The sequence below is a fragment of the Medicago sativa genome, chromosome 8, assembly GCF_051527215.1.
Source record: "Medicago sativa cultivar Bolivia chromosome 8, Bolivia_mono, whole genome shotgun sequence".
NCBI lineage: Eukaryota > Viridiplantae > Streptophyta > Magnoliopsida > Fabales > Fabaceae > Medicago > Medicago sativa.
The window spans coordinates 55,931,941-55,946,496 of NC_140756.1; the positions used below are offsets into that span (position 1 = coordinate 55,931,941).

General features: G+C 35.2%; 2 protein-coding genes, 1 long non-coding RNA gene and 1 pseudogene across 4 annotated transcripts; 3 read left to right on the top strand and 1 right to left on the bottom strand.

Annotated features, from left to right (window-relative positions):
• Positions 1 to 1,064: 1,064 nt before the first annotated feature.
• LOC146899699 (protein FAR1-RELATED SEQUENCE 5-like) lies at positions 1,065 to 5,893 on the top strand (annotated as a pseudogene). Its single transcript, XR_015021937.1, has one exon. The product of XR_015021937.1 is annotated as a protein FAR1-RELATED SEQUENCE 5-like (transcript).
• On the top strand, positions 1,065 to 8,977 carry LOC146899700 (uncharacterized). The gene is made up of 2 exons (XR_015021938.1): positions 1,065 to 1,708; positions 8,533 to 8,977. It is a non-coding gene; the product is annotated as an uncharacterized LOC146899700 (long non-coding RNA).
• Positions 8,978 to 10,314: 1,337 nt separating this feature from the next.
• On the top strand, positions 10,315 to 10,978 carry LOC146899701 (histone H3.3). Its single transcript, XM_085737755.1, has one exon. The coding sequence runs from the start codon at positions 10,398 to 10,400 to the stop codon at positions 10,806 to 10,808; it is 411 nt and encodes a 136-aa protein (XP_085593881.1). The 5' UTR covers positions 10,315 to 10,397; the 3' UTR covers positions 10,809 to 10,978.
• A 1,299-nt stretch (positions 10,979 to 12,277) lies between these two features.
• LOC146899702 (glutathione S-transferase U17-like) lies at positions 12,278 to 13,940 on the bottom strand. Its single transcript, XM_085737754.1, has 2 exons — positions 13,496 to 13,940; positions 12,278 to 12,867 (listed from the first exon to the last, which is right to left on the bottom strand). The coding sequence occupies exons 1-2, from the start codon at positions 13,817 to 13,819 to the stop codon at positions 12,490 to 12,492; spliced, it is 702 nt and encodes a 233-aa protein (XP_085593880.1). The 5' UTR covers positions 13,820 to 13,940; the 3' UTR covers positions 12,278 to 12,489.
• Positions 13,941 to 14,556: the final 616 nt, after the last annotated feature.

Below are 14,556 nucleotides of genomic sequence, written 5' to 3' on the forward strand. Positions count from 1 at the left end.
ATAAAATTTTTCCATTAGCATTTTTGGTCCCTATAAAAAATTTCCATCAACATTTTTGGTCCCTAAAATGCTTAAAGAAAATGTCACAGGGACTGAAAAGTGTGATTTTATAGTGACTAAAAACAAAACTGTGAATAATTATACGGATTAAAAACTTAATTAACCCTAAGATTAAAAAAAGACTTTGAACCTTCCCCTGTTCTTTCAGAAACCTACCCCTTTCATCTTTTTCTTTCTCCTTTCCCACCATAGTAGAAGGATTTTGCCTCCAATCTCCACACTTTTCCCGATCGTTGCCCTTCCATCGTCGCCTCCAATCTCCACCCTTTTTCCCTATCGTTGCCCTTGCATTCGTATTTCAAGTGTGAAGCGCTAAAACTCTGAGGTAAGCTCAACTACACCTATTTCTTCTACATGTAATATTATCGATATTGGTTAGGTCATGCGAAATCAATTACGGAAATTAGGGATTATGGTAGATTCGCTGGTTTTGATTAAGGAAATAGTTTTTGATTTGCTGATTAGGGTTAGGGAAATTAGTGATTAAGTAGATTCGTTGGTTCAATAGTGAATAGAACTTAGGATTGAGTAGTTTTGTTGGTTGTTTATTGTTTAGTGATTATGGTTTATATCTTCATTTGGTTTGATCAGTGATTAGGGTTGTCATACCCCAAATTTTGACCACTTTTCTTTGTATTTACCGTTTTTATTCGTACTTTTAACCCAGAGTAATTTCATCGTCTCAGACAAAGTTTCGGCAGATAGTATTTTTAAAGAGCTCATTTAATTACCAAAAGGCACATTTTCTTTTTATCTTTATCATCATCCTTTTTAATAATTATTTACTTTTTTTAGTCACTCACGTGACATTTGGTCCCATTCCTTTTAATTTTTTCTTTTAGTTTTTATTTTATTAACAAGGCAATTTGGAGAGACTTTTGGTCCAAGTTTAGTGTACAGCTGTCCATTAACATGGGATCCCTTTAGGGGCTTTTTAGTCCAAAGTCATTTTCATACAACCCTAATGGTACCACTATAAGTACACCTGCCAATGATTGATTGAGGGGGCTGCACAGAAACTTGCAAGAACACCCCAGAAACGGCAGCAAGAATTTTTTTTTGGATCAAAATCCTCTTTTCTTTCAAAGCCTCAAGAACACTATCAGAAAATTCTCAAGCACTCAAAACCATTCATCATCGATTTTCTACCATCACTATACGATCTCCATTTTCATTTTCACTCACACAATATCACGTTCTCCTCATAACCAACAACAACAAGTTCTCGAATCTTCATACACGCCTACACATCCAAATCCAAATCGTAAATAACCTCTTCAACACCAACACTCAACTGAATCAACAATCATCTGTCACAACAACTCAAAATTCAAAACAATACCATGAACTAACATTATTTTCGAGCCCAATTAAGTCTGCCATGCTCATTTTTGGACTCACCGATAACAGCACTTTGAATTCAAACCAAAACCGAATCAAATACAAAGGAGGAAGAACAAATCGGAACAAGAAGTGAAGGAATGATTGCAAGCAAGCTCAAACCAGATCGAATAAGTGAAGGAAGGACTGCAAGCAAGCTCAAACCGGATCCGGACGTAGAGGAAGGAGGATCTGAAACCGGCTACGAGAAGCACACAACGCAAGAGCAAAACGCCACTGTACCGAATCCGAGTCAAACGCATAAGAGGTAATGATTCCTCCCTCCCTTCAGTCTTATTGATCTAGTTTGTGTTGGTATTTCTATTTTGTGTTGTTTAATTTGTGATCTGGATGAAGAGGAAGCGAAGAGGTGCGGATTTAAAATAAAATTGAAAGAAACTCCGACGCGGCGGCTCTCCGTCCGACCACCGCGTCGGAGCAGCTTCGACACCTCCTACCTTCTTCTCTGATGAATATGTTTTTGTAGAGAGAAGAGCAAGTTTTTTTTGTTTCTGTTTAAACTGCCTTTTTATGCTGTAACTAAGCTGAACCGGGTCTTTCAACCCATGAACCGACCCGGTTGACTCTCAACCCTACCCATCTCAGACTGGGCCCTGTTTGTTTGGCCCATTCCCACTTCTTGTTTTTTGTGTTTGCTGCTTACATCCTCCCAGACCTGCTTAATGCACCCTTCTGCATATTTGAAAAACTCACGCATGTTCATTTTTTCCTTAAACCTATATGATACCCTAATCTTATTTTATGCATCTTAATTAATGTCTCACTTTCATATCGTACATTTTTTATCATTTAACCTTAGTTACATTTTCTTGCATTATAGTCCAAAAATCATTTTCCATACTAAGCTTTTTTATCTAGTTCATTCAATGACTTAATTCATATTTCATGCATTTTAGTTCAAGACTGTTTTTTTTTTTTCCATATCATGTTCTTTTACTGTTCATTCAACTTTGTTCAAAATTTAATCCATAACTCATGCATTTTAAATTCATTTTGGGACTTTGTTCCAAGCATTTTAAAGTACTTTAATTTCCATAACTTTTATTTTGCTTTAATGTTTTAAAAAGCTTTATTTCATGCATTTTAAATGTTTCTACTCCACAATATCTTTTGTTAATTTTGCTTTAATATTTCAATTTCTACTTCATGCACTTCCTTAATGTTTTGACATCATGCTTTCTTGTGATAATCCATGCAATGCTTTTAAGTTTCTTATCATCTCATTATGATTGCTTTATCTCTAGTTTAATCTCATGCATTTTTTTTTACTCTTGCAATTTATGTTCAATATCAATGTTAGTGTGTATAATAGGCTTATGTAATGTCATTCATGCTTTATTTTCTTGCTTTAGAATGCCCTAGGATGGTATGTAATAGCGTAGTAATTGCACACACCGACACTTGCACCGACACTATCACTTTGCGTATCGCTTTACTCTCGCTTTATTTTTCACGTTGTTACGCTCGCTTTCCGTCAGTCTAGAAAAATCCTTTTTATCTCAAACATCAAATGAAAAAGTCAAATTATTTTCTTAATAAACCTTGGATCCAAATCCAAGTGATTTTTCCTTTATTTTCTTAATCAAATTCCTAAATGAATCTAAATTAAACTTAGACTAAATTTCATAAATAAAATGAAACAACCTCACTCCTATTTCATTCTTCTATACCTTGAGGTCTCGCAACCCTTCTCAAAATCATTTTCAAAATCAAATTAAAATCAACCTAACCCACAAAAATATTTTTGAGAGCGAACTACGACGGTTTTGATCCCTTTAAAGGGTACGTAGGCAGAGGCTTTAATCCTTTCAAATCAATCAAATAAAAATAACCAAAACTCCTACTTCTTCTCCCTCCATTCTTTCACTCATACTTTAATCAATAAATTTTCAAATAAAAAAATAAAGTTAGAAAGAGGTTCTCACGGAGTACCGTGAACGACGCGGGTGCCTAACACCTTCCCGAATCGTAACCGACCCCCGGATCCAAAAAGGGTTTTTCAATCTCTTTTTCCCTTCCCAAGAATAAAATCGAGCAAGTCCGGTAGATTGAAGGTTCAAGTCCAATCAATGGCTTGACACCCGAAAATCTTGGTCTACAAGGGTTTATCTCATTTTGGTTTTAAATTTTGTATGCCAGATGGAAAAAAAAAAACAACAATGACTTTTCGGATTTTGGTTCACCGAAATATGATTACGGTTCTACGAATGTGGATTTGAAAGACGAAACCTATCCGATGATTGTTGGGAGTCAAGGTAAATCTACTGAGAATGTTGAACAAAATGTAGATGATAGTTCTGATGGGAGTCGTGGTAGTTTTACTCAGAATTCTCAAGCGAATGCAGGTGACGATAGTTCTGATGAAACTGGAGGCAATGAAAGTGATGATGGTGGTTGTTCTGGTGATTATAGTGTTGGTGATAAAGGTGAAGATGATGAAAGTCAAGGTTATGAAAGTGAAGGTGATGAAAGTGAAGGTGATGAAACTGAAGGTGATGAAAGTGAAGGTCATGGTAATGAAGGTCATGGTAGTGAAGGTGATAAGAATTTAGATGAAGATGATGATGTAGTTGTTGGTGAGGAAATGGTAAGGATAAATTCATTAACTGCTGAAGGAATAATGGAAATGGAATTTGCGGGTATTGATGAAGCTTACGATTTTTATTTTAAGTACTGTAAGTGTAAAGGTTTTGCTGTTAAGAAGAGTGATATTAGGCGCAATGTTAACGATGAGATTGTAATGAGGCAGTATGTATGCAACAAGCAGGGGTTCAGAGAGAAGAAGCATTTATCAAGGTCAGATAGGCAAAGAGATCATCGACGTCTCACTCGTACAAAGTGTCCAGCTAGGCTTCGTGTTCACTACAGACCCAAAAAGGGTAGATATGTTATGTATATTTTTGAAGAGAGTCACAACCATGAACTTACTCCATCTAGTGTTGTGCATTTACACCTTGTTTATCGGCAAATATTCGAGGCAGATAAAGCACAAATTCATGGTCTTCAATTACACGGAATAAGAACTTGTCATATAATGGGATACATTGTGGCTCAGAAGGGTGGATATCCTGGTGTTGGGTTCACTAAGAAAGATTTGTACAATTACTTTGACAAAAAAATGCGTGTTGTTATTAAGGATAGTGATGTTTCAGCTGCTTTAAACTATCTGAATGTTAAATCCTCAACTGATCCACATTCCTCTTGTCAATATTCTACCACTGATGATGGACGTTTGGAATGTCTATTTTGGGCAGATGGCACAAGTAGATCAGATTATTTCTGTTTTGGCGATGTGGTTGCATTTGACACAACGTACAACAAGAACAAATACAACTATCCGTTGGTGATTTTGTCTGCTGCAACCACCACTCACAAACAGTTATATTTGGTGCTGCATTGGTGATGGATGAAACAATAGAAACTTATATGTGGGTGTTGACCAGTTTTCTAGATTGTATGAAAAAACTTCCAAAAGCAGTTGTAACAGATGGTGACGGTTCTATGAGGGAGGCGATAAAGGCAGTTTTACCAAGTACGCGTCATCGTCTTTGTGCTTGGCATCTGAACAAGAATGTTGTTGACAATGTTAACAATTCAGCTTTTTTGGATGGTTTTAAAAAAGCAATGTACTCTAATTTTACGGAGAAGGAATTTGAAGAGTTTTGGGCTGACTTGGTGAGGGAAAATGGCCTTGAGAACAATCCCTGGGTTACCAAAACATAGGAGAACAAGGAATTGTGGGCAACTGCATACCTGCGTGACAATTTCTTTGGTGGTAGAAGAACTACGACTCAATGTGAGTCTGTTAATAAAATCATAAAGAGTTATGTTCTGAAGAAAGGAAGCATCTTTGAATTTCTGTATAATTTTGATGAGGCAATGAGAGGCTACATAAATAATAAACTTGTGGCTAATTTTAAATCCAAGTTTTCATCCCCTGTGCTGACAACTCATCTGCATTGTCTTGAACGTGAGGCTGCTGAAATCTATACGGCAAAGTTCTTTCAAGAAGTGAAAGAAGAGATTATGAAAGGTGTTGCAATGAGTGTGGAGGAAAAAGAAGTGAAGGGTGACTTGAGAACAATGAAGTTGACAAAATATATTGAGGAAGGTGTTTATGAAATTTTATACGATGAGTCGATGTCAGCAATTCAGTGTTCGTGCAAGAAATTTGAATCTCGAGAGGTTCCATGCTCCCATATTTTTTTTTGTTGAAGGAAGAACGCGTTGAACACATTCCAGAATATTTGATTATATTGCGTTGGACAAAAAAGGTGAAGATTGATTTGTAAGAATGTTCAAACTGTGGCAGCACGCAACATGATGCCAGAAAATGTTCTGCAAGCACTGAACATCTTTCTGTACCCATATCTCAGCATGATAGCCAAAAAAACGCGGGAGAAGGATCAAAGGGAGGAAAATCAAAGTGGAAGACATGTTCTGCAAGCACTGAACATATTTTTGTGCCCAAATCTCAGCCTGCTAGCCAAAAAGACGTGGCAGAAGGATCAAAGAGAGGAAATCAAAGAGAAAGAATATTTTTGCAAGCAATGAACATCTTTCTGTGCCCATGTCTCAGCATGCTAGCCAGAAAGACGTGGGAAAAGGATCAAAGAGAGTGAAATCAAAGAGAAAGAATTGTTCTGCAAGCAATGAACATCTTTCTGTGTCCATGTCTCATCATGCTAGCCAAAAAAACGTGGGAGAAGGATCAAAGAGAGTGAAATCAAAGAAAAAGACTTGTTCTGCAAGCAATCAACATATTTATGCGCTTATGTCTCAGAGTGCTTGCCAAAAAGACGTGGTAGAAGGATTAAAGGGATGTAGTTAAAGCGAGGTTGTCAAGGATTCACAAAGATCCGTGAATATGAATGTAAGTACCAACAATGTGTTTAAATATAGGAATGTAAATGACTTACTTACTGCACAATTAATGTTCACCTTTTGATTAACTTCTCAATTTTTGGCAGGATAAGAACATAGACGGCGAGGATTATGTGATGATTCCTGAACAAGCCAAAGAAGCACAGAAAAGGAAAAGAAGAACGTGTGGTGAGGCACCTGTTAGGGCATCAAGGAGACTAATGGCACTGAATGTAAGTTCAATCAAATTAATCCCATATTCTTGACCTCATATATGTTGTTTTTTAAGGTTAACATGGATAATTTTTGATTTAGGAGGCCAAAGTCACGACAATGAACAATGCTGAAGAAGATGATAGTGTGTCAGTAAATGATCCATCTAACAAAGATGACAGAGTATAACTTAAATTTTGAATTGCCAAGTTTGAATTTAAACTTAATGTGTCCCAGTCCAATTGAACAGTGGGTACTTTCTGGTGGAAAGAGAACTACTGGAAATGGCGATCGAAGTGAGATGCCTAATCAGAAGAGAGAAGAAACATATGGTTTGAAGAGGTTCGTCCATAACGTCAACTACAAAGGGAAAAATCCCATGACAAAAACTTAATGGCGTAGATTCCAGCGTCAGAAAAAGGCCGATGCTTTGAAAGATGTTACAAATGTTAGCAAGAATGTTGACAAAGGAAGCAACCAACAACCAACTATCTTCGATACGCTTAGAAAGCCTGCCACTGAGAGCATCTTTCCTCCCCTTTCAGTTGTGAAGAAAGGTCTTTTTGTCGAAGATGAAGAGTTAACTTTGAATTTCACCGATTCTGAAGCTAGCCTCAATATAATTCTTATCATATCAATGATTCCGATTGAATATGACGTTATATCAGAAGTTACGGAAGATGAGGAAGATTTCACTGAAGAAATGGTTGCTCACCAGCCAAAGTGCTATTATGTGATGCATAATGGTTATCTTGAAGGAAATCAGGCTATGTTCGAAAGACCTGATCATCACATGCAACATCCTCTCAAACCTTTGTTTATCCAGGCTAAAATTAATGATGTTGGAATAAACAAGGTGCTGGTTGATGGAGGTGCAACAATAAATCTATTACCACATTTTCTCTTGAAAAAGATTAGTTTGTCAGAGTCTAATTTAAAGCCACCTAATGTAGTTCTTTGCAACTACGAAGGGAAATCTGGAAATTCCTTTGGTGCTGTTGAAGTTGACCTGGTGATAGAAAAGGCCGACTTTATTCTTGGCAGTGGAATCAAAGGCTAACTACAATCTACTACTTGGCAGAGAATGGATACATGGTGTTGGGGTTGTTCCTTCAGCAATGCATCAAAGACTCTCTCTGGAAGGAAAATGGTGTGCTGTAAAATATTGAAGCAGACCAAAGTTGCTTTGTGGCTGAAGTTGCGAATATCACAAAGAAAACCTTCGATAAACAACTGGCAAGAATTGGGTCATGCCCTATTTCTATAATTGGTTATGAGAACCATGAAAATTTCCTTTGGTCAATGAAATTACATCCAAAAGAAGGTTTCATCTAGAAGAAGGAATGTGTTGACGATAATGTGTTGAGGACTAGAGCCTCTATGTATCCAAGGGCCTCAGCCTGGGGGCATCCTGAAATTGGAGTCTCACCATCTGGGTGGGAAGATGTCAGTGTTGATCATGACTGAACCCAATGTTTGGGACAAGATTACGACCTATGTAGCCGAAAATAGTGAAAAATGGCTTTAGAAGCCGAAATCGAACAAGAAAAATCAATCAAAGGTGCTAATGACGATTTTCAATTCGGTTCAATTGAAAGCCAAAGGTTGGATTGTGTTTATGACGATGAACCTTTAGGTTTCGAGAAAGATCCAATGGGATCAGCTGAGAAAATGAAGGCTCAGGATCCTTTGGAAGAAGTCGATTTGGGTGATGGTTCAATAAAAAGACCAACTTACAATAGCACCAAAATTGACAAAGACTTTAAAGTTCAAATTATTGAATTGTTGAAGAAATACAAGGACTATTTCGCATGGGACTACAACGAGATGCCATGTTTGAGTCGAGATGTGGTAGAACTTAAATTACCAATACGACTGATGAGTCATTAATTAATGTTTTTAAGTGGTTATTTGAGTTTATTTTATTTAGATTTTATGTGTTTTTATTTACTTTTTAGAACTATTTTACTTCAATTGCTTGTTATTTAATTTCAGGAACAAATATATGAAAGATTGAGTCTCAGAGCAAAAGAAAGGGGATTAGGAGCTGATTGAGGCCAAAACATGAAGACCTTGTGCAAAAATATTAGGCACAGCCGTGCCTAGCAATGGCGTGGTCGTGCCTCCAATGTTTCAAAGAAGGGTCAGATTCCAGAGAGACTGGAACGGCCGTGCCCGAGCCATTCATCCCCTTTTGCTGCTTTTGTTGCAAGGTTGGCACGGCCGTGCCAAGGTTCCAGCTGCCTTTTTAGTTTTATTTCTGACCTAAAATCCCATGGGTTTCCTTGTGGAACATTCTAGTGATTTATTTCTTGGTGCTTAAGTTAGTTTTAGGCTATAAATAGAGCAGCCACCAGACATATATTTTCATCTTTTGTTCTTGGAAATTCTAAGTGACAATTATTTCTTTGAATAGAAGTTCTTATTTATTTTCTTGTTATTTATTTTTATCTTCTTCTTCTTCTTCTTCTTCTTCTCTATGTCTACAATGAACATGAGTGAGTAAACTTTTTTGTATTTGAATTGTTGGATGAGTCTAATGACCTAATCCATATCAAACCAAGCCTAAAACCCTAATCCAGAAGTGGTTATGTATTTCGTCTCTTTTGCCATACACATACATCTATCTATGTGTGGCAGCCATTGATTACTTTTTTTGAAGGGTTTAATTTCATGAAAAACAATTTTGATTAAAATATAGTAATATAACTAATTCTCACTCTAAATCTCAAATAAATTCAGTTGAACATTTTATATGATGTTGACTTCAATCTTTAACTAAACATTTTTTTCTTCTAATAATCAAATTTTTCCAAGTTGTGAATTTTTTGGAAGGTTGTTGTGAATCTAGCAAAAGTGATAACCAAGAATAGAAGGAAAAGAAGAAAGAGCAATCTCATGTTCAAAGCAAGGAGAGATATACATTTTATATGAACCGTTAAAATTGATCAAATGAATATGATTTAACCATCTCACCTTCCACAATAAAACTCCTCTAATGTGATACACACACATATATGGTGAATGCTAAAGTGGTTAGCAAGACCCTATATGTGTGTGTATGTGTATATATATTTGAAAAATTATTATTATTTATATGAAGAATGTTAACCAGTGCCCCCGAGACATTGGTTAAACACCAATTTTTATTAAAAAGTAATGTAATTATTATTATTTATATGGAGAATGTTAACCAGTGTCCCGGGGCATTGGTTAAACACCAATTTTTATTAAAAAGTAATGTGATTATTACTTGATAAAAAGTGACGGTTTATATTTTCAAGACAGAAATTCTATTTATAGATTCCTTAACCAGTGATTCGGGACACCGGTTAACAAGACCCTATTTATATATATAAAAGTACATATATTTGAAAATCTCAATTATTTTATTAAATAAAAATAATGAAATTGTAAATAAAATTTAAAGAAAAATAATCCTCAAAAAAATTTGTACCGCATTTCCTCAAAATTTTTTTGTACCAAGTTAAGTAACCAAAAAGACTCCGTACATTGTAAGTTTTGATCAAAAAAGTCCCTGAAAAAAGAAACACAAATTGTACACGCTGGCAATCCGCAACTCAGAAAATCAACCAATCACAATCAATGACACGGATCGCAATCAATATTCCTAATTAAAAAATTGATCATTACCGTTGAATCTTCCAAAATCAAAAGTTAAGATCATCTCTCTCATTCTCATCTCATCACAATTAAACCGACTTAACTATCCTTAACCCACGCAAATATAAACACTTCCTCTCTCACACAATCTTCACCACTGTTTCTTCTTTCTTCGCTTCCAAAACGAAAACCTAATCAATCAATCTTCTACGCTTTTTCTCTTCTTCTCCGATTCAATGGCTCGTACGAAGCAAACTGCTCGCAAATCCACCGGCGGCAAAGCACCAAGGAAGCAACTCGCCACCAAAGCTGCAAGGAAATCTGCTCCAACCACCGGCGGAGTGAAGAAGCCTCATCGTTATCGTCCTGGAACCGTTGCTCTTCGTGAGATCCGTAAGTATCAGAAGAGTACTGAGCTTCTGATCCGTAAGCTTCCATTCCAGCGTCTTGTTCGTGAAATTGCTCAGGATTTCAAAACGGATCTGAGGTTTCAGAGTCATGCTGTTCTTGCACTTCAGGAAGCGGCTGAGGCTTATCTTGTGGGATTGTTTGAGGATACTAATTTGTGTGCTATTCATGCTAAGAGGGTGACGATTATGCCGAAGGATATTCAGCTTGCTCGTCGTATTCGTGGTGAACGTGCTTAGGGTTATGGATTAGTAGTATTTTGGAATGATTTAGGGTTTTTATGAATTTAAGTTTCTTTTATGCGTTTTTGTATAGTTTTGAACCAATAAGGTTCATATTAGGGTTTTTTGTGGACAATTTTAGTTTGTAATTGGTCAATTACAATTCAAACTATTGCAATTGCACGCAATTATGTTTCTCTTGTTATATTTCAAATTTCAAATAATAAACAAAGATTGAAAAAGAAGCACATATAAGGGTCAAGATCAATGAACATTTTATTATTGCATGTTAAAGTTTTTGGCAGGTGCTGGACTTAATTTTATGTTTGAAGCTATATTTTCACATATCCCGTGTTTGATTAAAAGACAAGAATTGGGGCTATGGCTAATAAACTTGTATCACTGAAGATGGTGTTCTGGTTTTTTATACTTAAAGCTTACATTAACCTTATGTCTACACTGATTTTTGACGGTCTAGTAATCTGAAGTTATTCACCTCCATTTGCAGAATTGAGACGGTTTGATTTCCTATTTTCTTTATTGTTATATGATTTTGTTGAGTTTTGTTGGGAAATTGGTGATAGCGTTCACTGTGATTTAGAATATAACATCTAGCTAGAAGTAGGTAATTGTTGATGGAGGACCTAATGAAATGGAACAATGGGAATTGGAGTGTTCAATAACAAATATATACATACAGCGAATGAATCTACTGATGTGTTAACTCATTACTCAAAAGGCTCTAGAGTACAAAACCAATCCAGATTAACAAACCACCACATATTGAAGAAAAAACAAAACCGCAGAGGCTCCAAGGGCCGAAACAGTGATCACCAAACAAAACAAAAACAAACATCAACTGCTATATAGCAGAAAACCAAAACGCCAAGCATCCCCTAAACAGCCAACTCCGCGAACCAGCATACCCTGACAGAAGAAACACACATGCAGCCAGCTCCTCTTTAGACACTCTTTTGGATTCCAAGATCATTCATAGAATAGGCATGAAGCAATCTTAAGCCTACAAGACACCACTTTTATTTCATCCACAATCTGAATATGTGGTAAAAATGTTCTCTTTTGCTTTTGTGAATGGTAGAAGTCATTGAACACACACATGAACTCAAATTCACTACAATCAATAATGAGCTTAATTCTCTTTAATTTAATTGGACAATCTTGGAGTTCCATAGTCATCACTTTGGAGACCTTTTGATTGAAATTAAACGATTCAAATTTAGAGCTCGGCAAATAAATAAAAAATATTGTAAGCCATTGATCAAAATTAGACGACTAGTGTCTTCCTGCAGTCACTATTCACTATGACTGTAAGGAATCAATTTCTTCAATAATGTTTGTAGCCACTGCATTAAGTCATCTCGATCATCGGATACAAGATTCTATGATTCAGAATACTGACTTCGGCTAAACTAAAACTCAAAAATCTCAACTATCTAATCCTCATCAACGACTGAGATAATTGATTTCAGAGAATCCATTTTCCATTTTCATGATGCAAAACTATCAAAGCAAAACACAAACTTAATATACAACAGAGTGCAACCTATAAGGACTAAAGATAGAAGAAAATTAATGACAACATCTAGAAGAAACCAATTCCACATATTAAATATTATTCTTTCATCAAGTTCATCATACAGCACAACATTTGAACAACAGCATTTCCAAGTCCCAAACTCTATTTCTTGCAAATAGCAGCTCGCCACTTGATCTGAAGAGCTTTAGAAAGCTTAACAAGTCTCTCAGTCTCAGGTATAAGCCCCTTCACAGTAGGGTCAGAAGCAAATCTCTCTGCCCATTTCACCAAATTAGGAGCTTTTTCTTCAACCAACACTTTCCTTTCATACTCATGCTCAATCACACTAAGCCATCCCAAAAAACTCCCAAATGCAATATCAAGATAACCAATCCTATCACCACCAAAAAAGGCCTTTCCTTTGCTGCATTTTTCAAAAGCTTCCTCCATTTTCTCAACCACTTCTTCCAGTACATCAAAATATTGCTTCCTTTCATCTTCTCCTTCAACAGTAATTATGCTTTGCATAGGAGGAAACCACTATTCCATTTCCATACAAAATAATAAAATCAAAAAGTTAAACTTCATAAAACATGAATACGATGATTTGGTTCTGAAAATTCTCAAATGTTCAGTCATTTTTAAGACGATTTTTAGAAAGATGTTTGTTTGTCGTTAGTACTATAGCTTTGTTTAGCCGTGTTTTGAAAATAACTTATTTAAAAGCTTATAGCGTAAATGCTTACATCTAAGCTATTTTTTAAAGGACTTGTACATAAGCTATTTCTATAACAAAAGATGAAATAAAGTCAAAATATTTCCATATAAGCTGTCAATGTTTTTATAAACTATTATAGAGAGTTCATAGACAAGTCATAAGTTGTTTCCATAAGCTAATTGATATAGTCTAACAAGTGCTTATGTCATAAGCTCAAATAAGTCGATAAAGAGGTCCAATTTTGACCAACAATCATACTTTTGAGAACCGATTAAATTGATGCTTTTAATATCTCATGATCAAATAACTTTATTTTTTCATGAGTCAGTTAAGCCTTTACTTTTTTATGTTACAATAATAAGCTCCAAACATAAACTTGAACTTCTAAATTATATCAAATGAATTCATTTCAAACAAGAAAATAAAAACAAAAAAGCAAAGAGAAGCTACCTTTTGATCTACATAAGCAGCCCAGAATCTAGCAACTGCTCTGTCATAAGCATCAGAAGGGAGAATAGAAGGAGCACTGGACCATGTTTCATCTATATATTCAACAATGATGAGAGACTCACAAATTGGTTTATCTTTGTGAATAAGCACTGGGACTTTGCCATAAACAGGGTTAGATTGAAGAAGAATATCACTCTTGGGGTTAAAGGTTTCATTCTCTTCAAAATTTTCATATTCAAGGGATTTGATATTAAGGGAAATCTTCACTCTTGTCACATAAGGACTTGACCATTTGCCAATAAGCTTCACATCACTCTTTGCCATTGAAATTGGATATCTTTGAAGAATAATGGTGTTGATCAAAGTTTGAGAAATGAAAATTACATTACATTGTTTATATCAAAATATCATTATTTTTTTATTGGTTGACCTAAATATCATCATTGGATAGAATCTTTTTGTAGTAACTAGTGACTTTATACCAGCAGACAAGACAAAGAAACAGACAAACAGTGTCCTTGTCAATGACATTGCTTGAAAACTTTTTATTTTTTCACTCTCCCTTCTATAAAAAAATCAATTGAAATTTATTTCATTTCTTAACTTCCTTAGTCCAAAAAAATTAAGTTAGCTTTCTTGATTTGTTTCCCTTTTCTATAATTTTAAAATTATTTATTATTTTAATTATTTTCTTTACAAATTAATCTTATTTATTTTACATATGAGATCAATTCTATCTTTTGTGGGAATTGGTGGAAAGATGACAAAAAATAAAAGTGAAATGATGAGAAAAATTATTAGTACAGTTGTGGTATACTATTATTATTATTATACATTATTGATATTGATGATAGTGGAACGATATTGGTGAGACTCATTTTCTCATTATCTTTAGAAAGTGGGAAATATATAAAAAAAATGGAAAAATCTCACATTTTTTAGACAAGTATTATGTGAAGATTCTTTTAAAAAAAAAGTATGCTAGGAAGGGAAAGAAACATTGACATTAACTCATCATCTCATCACAGCCTCCATTTGACAAAAAAAAAACATTGACATTA

Bases quoted from the DNA above. Each gene is read 5' to 3' on its own strand.
- LOC146899702 (XM_085737754.1), bottom strand. From the start codon at position 13,819: ATGGCAAAGAGTGATGTGAAGCTTATTGGCAAATGGTCAAGTCCTTAT. The intron at 12,868-13,495 runs GTAGCTTCTCTT...GAAATGGAATAG, and splicing joins CTGCTTATGTAGATCAAAAG to TGGTTTCCTCCTATGCAAAG.
- LOC146899701 (XM_085737755.1), top strand. From the start codon at position 10,398: ATGGCTCGTACGAAGCAAACTGCTCGCAAATCCACCGGCGGCAAAGCA.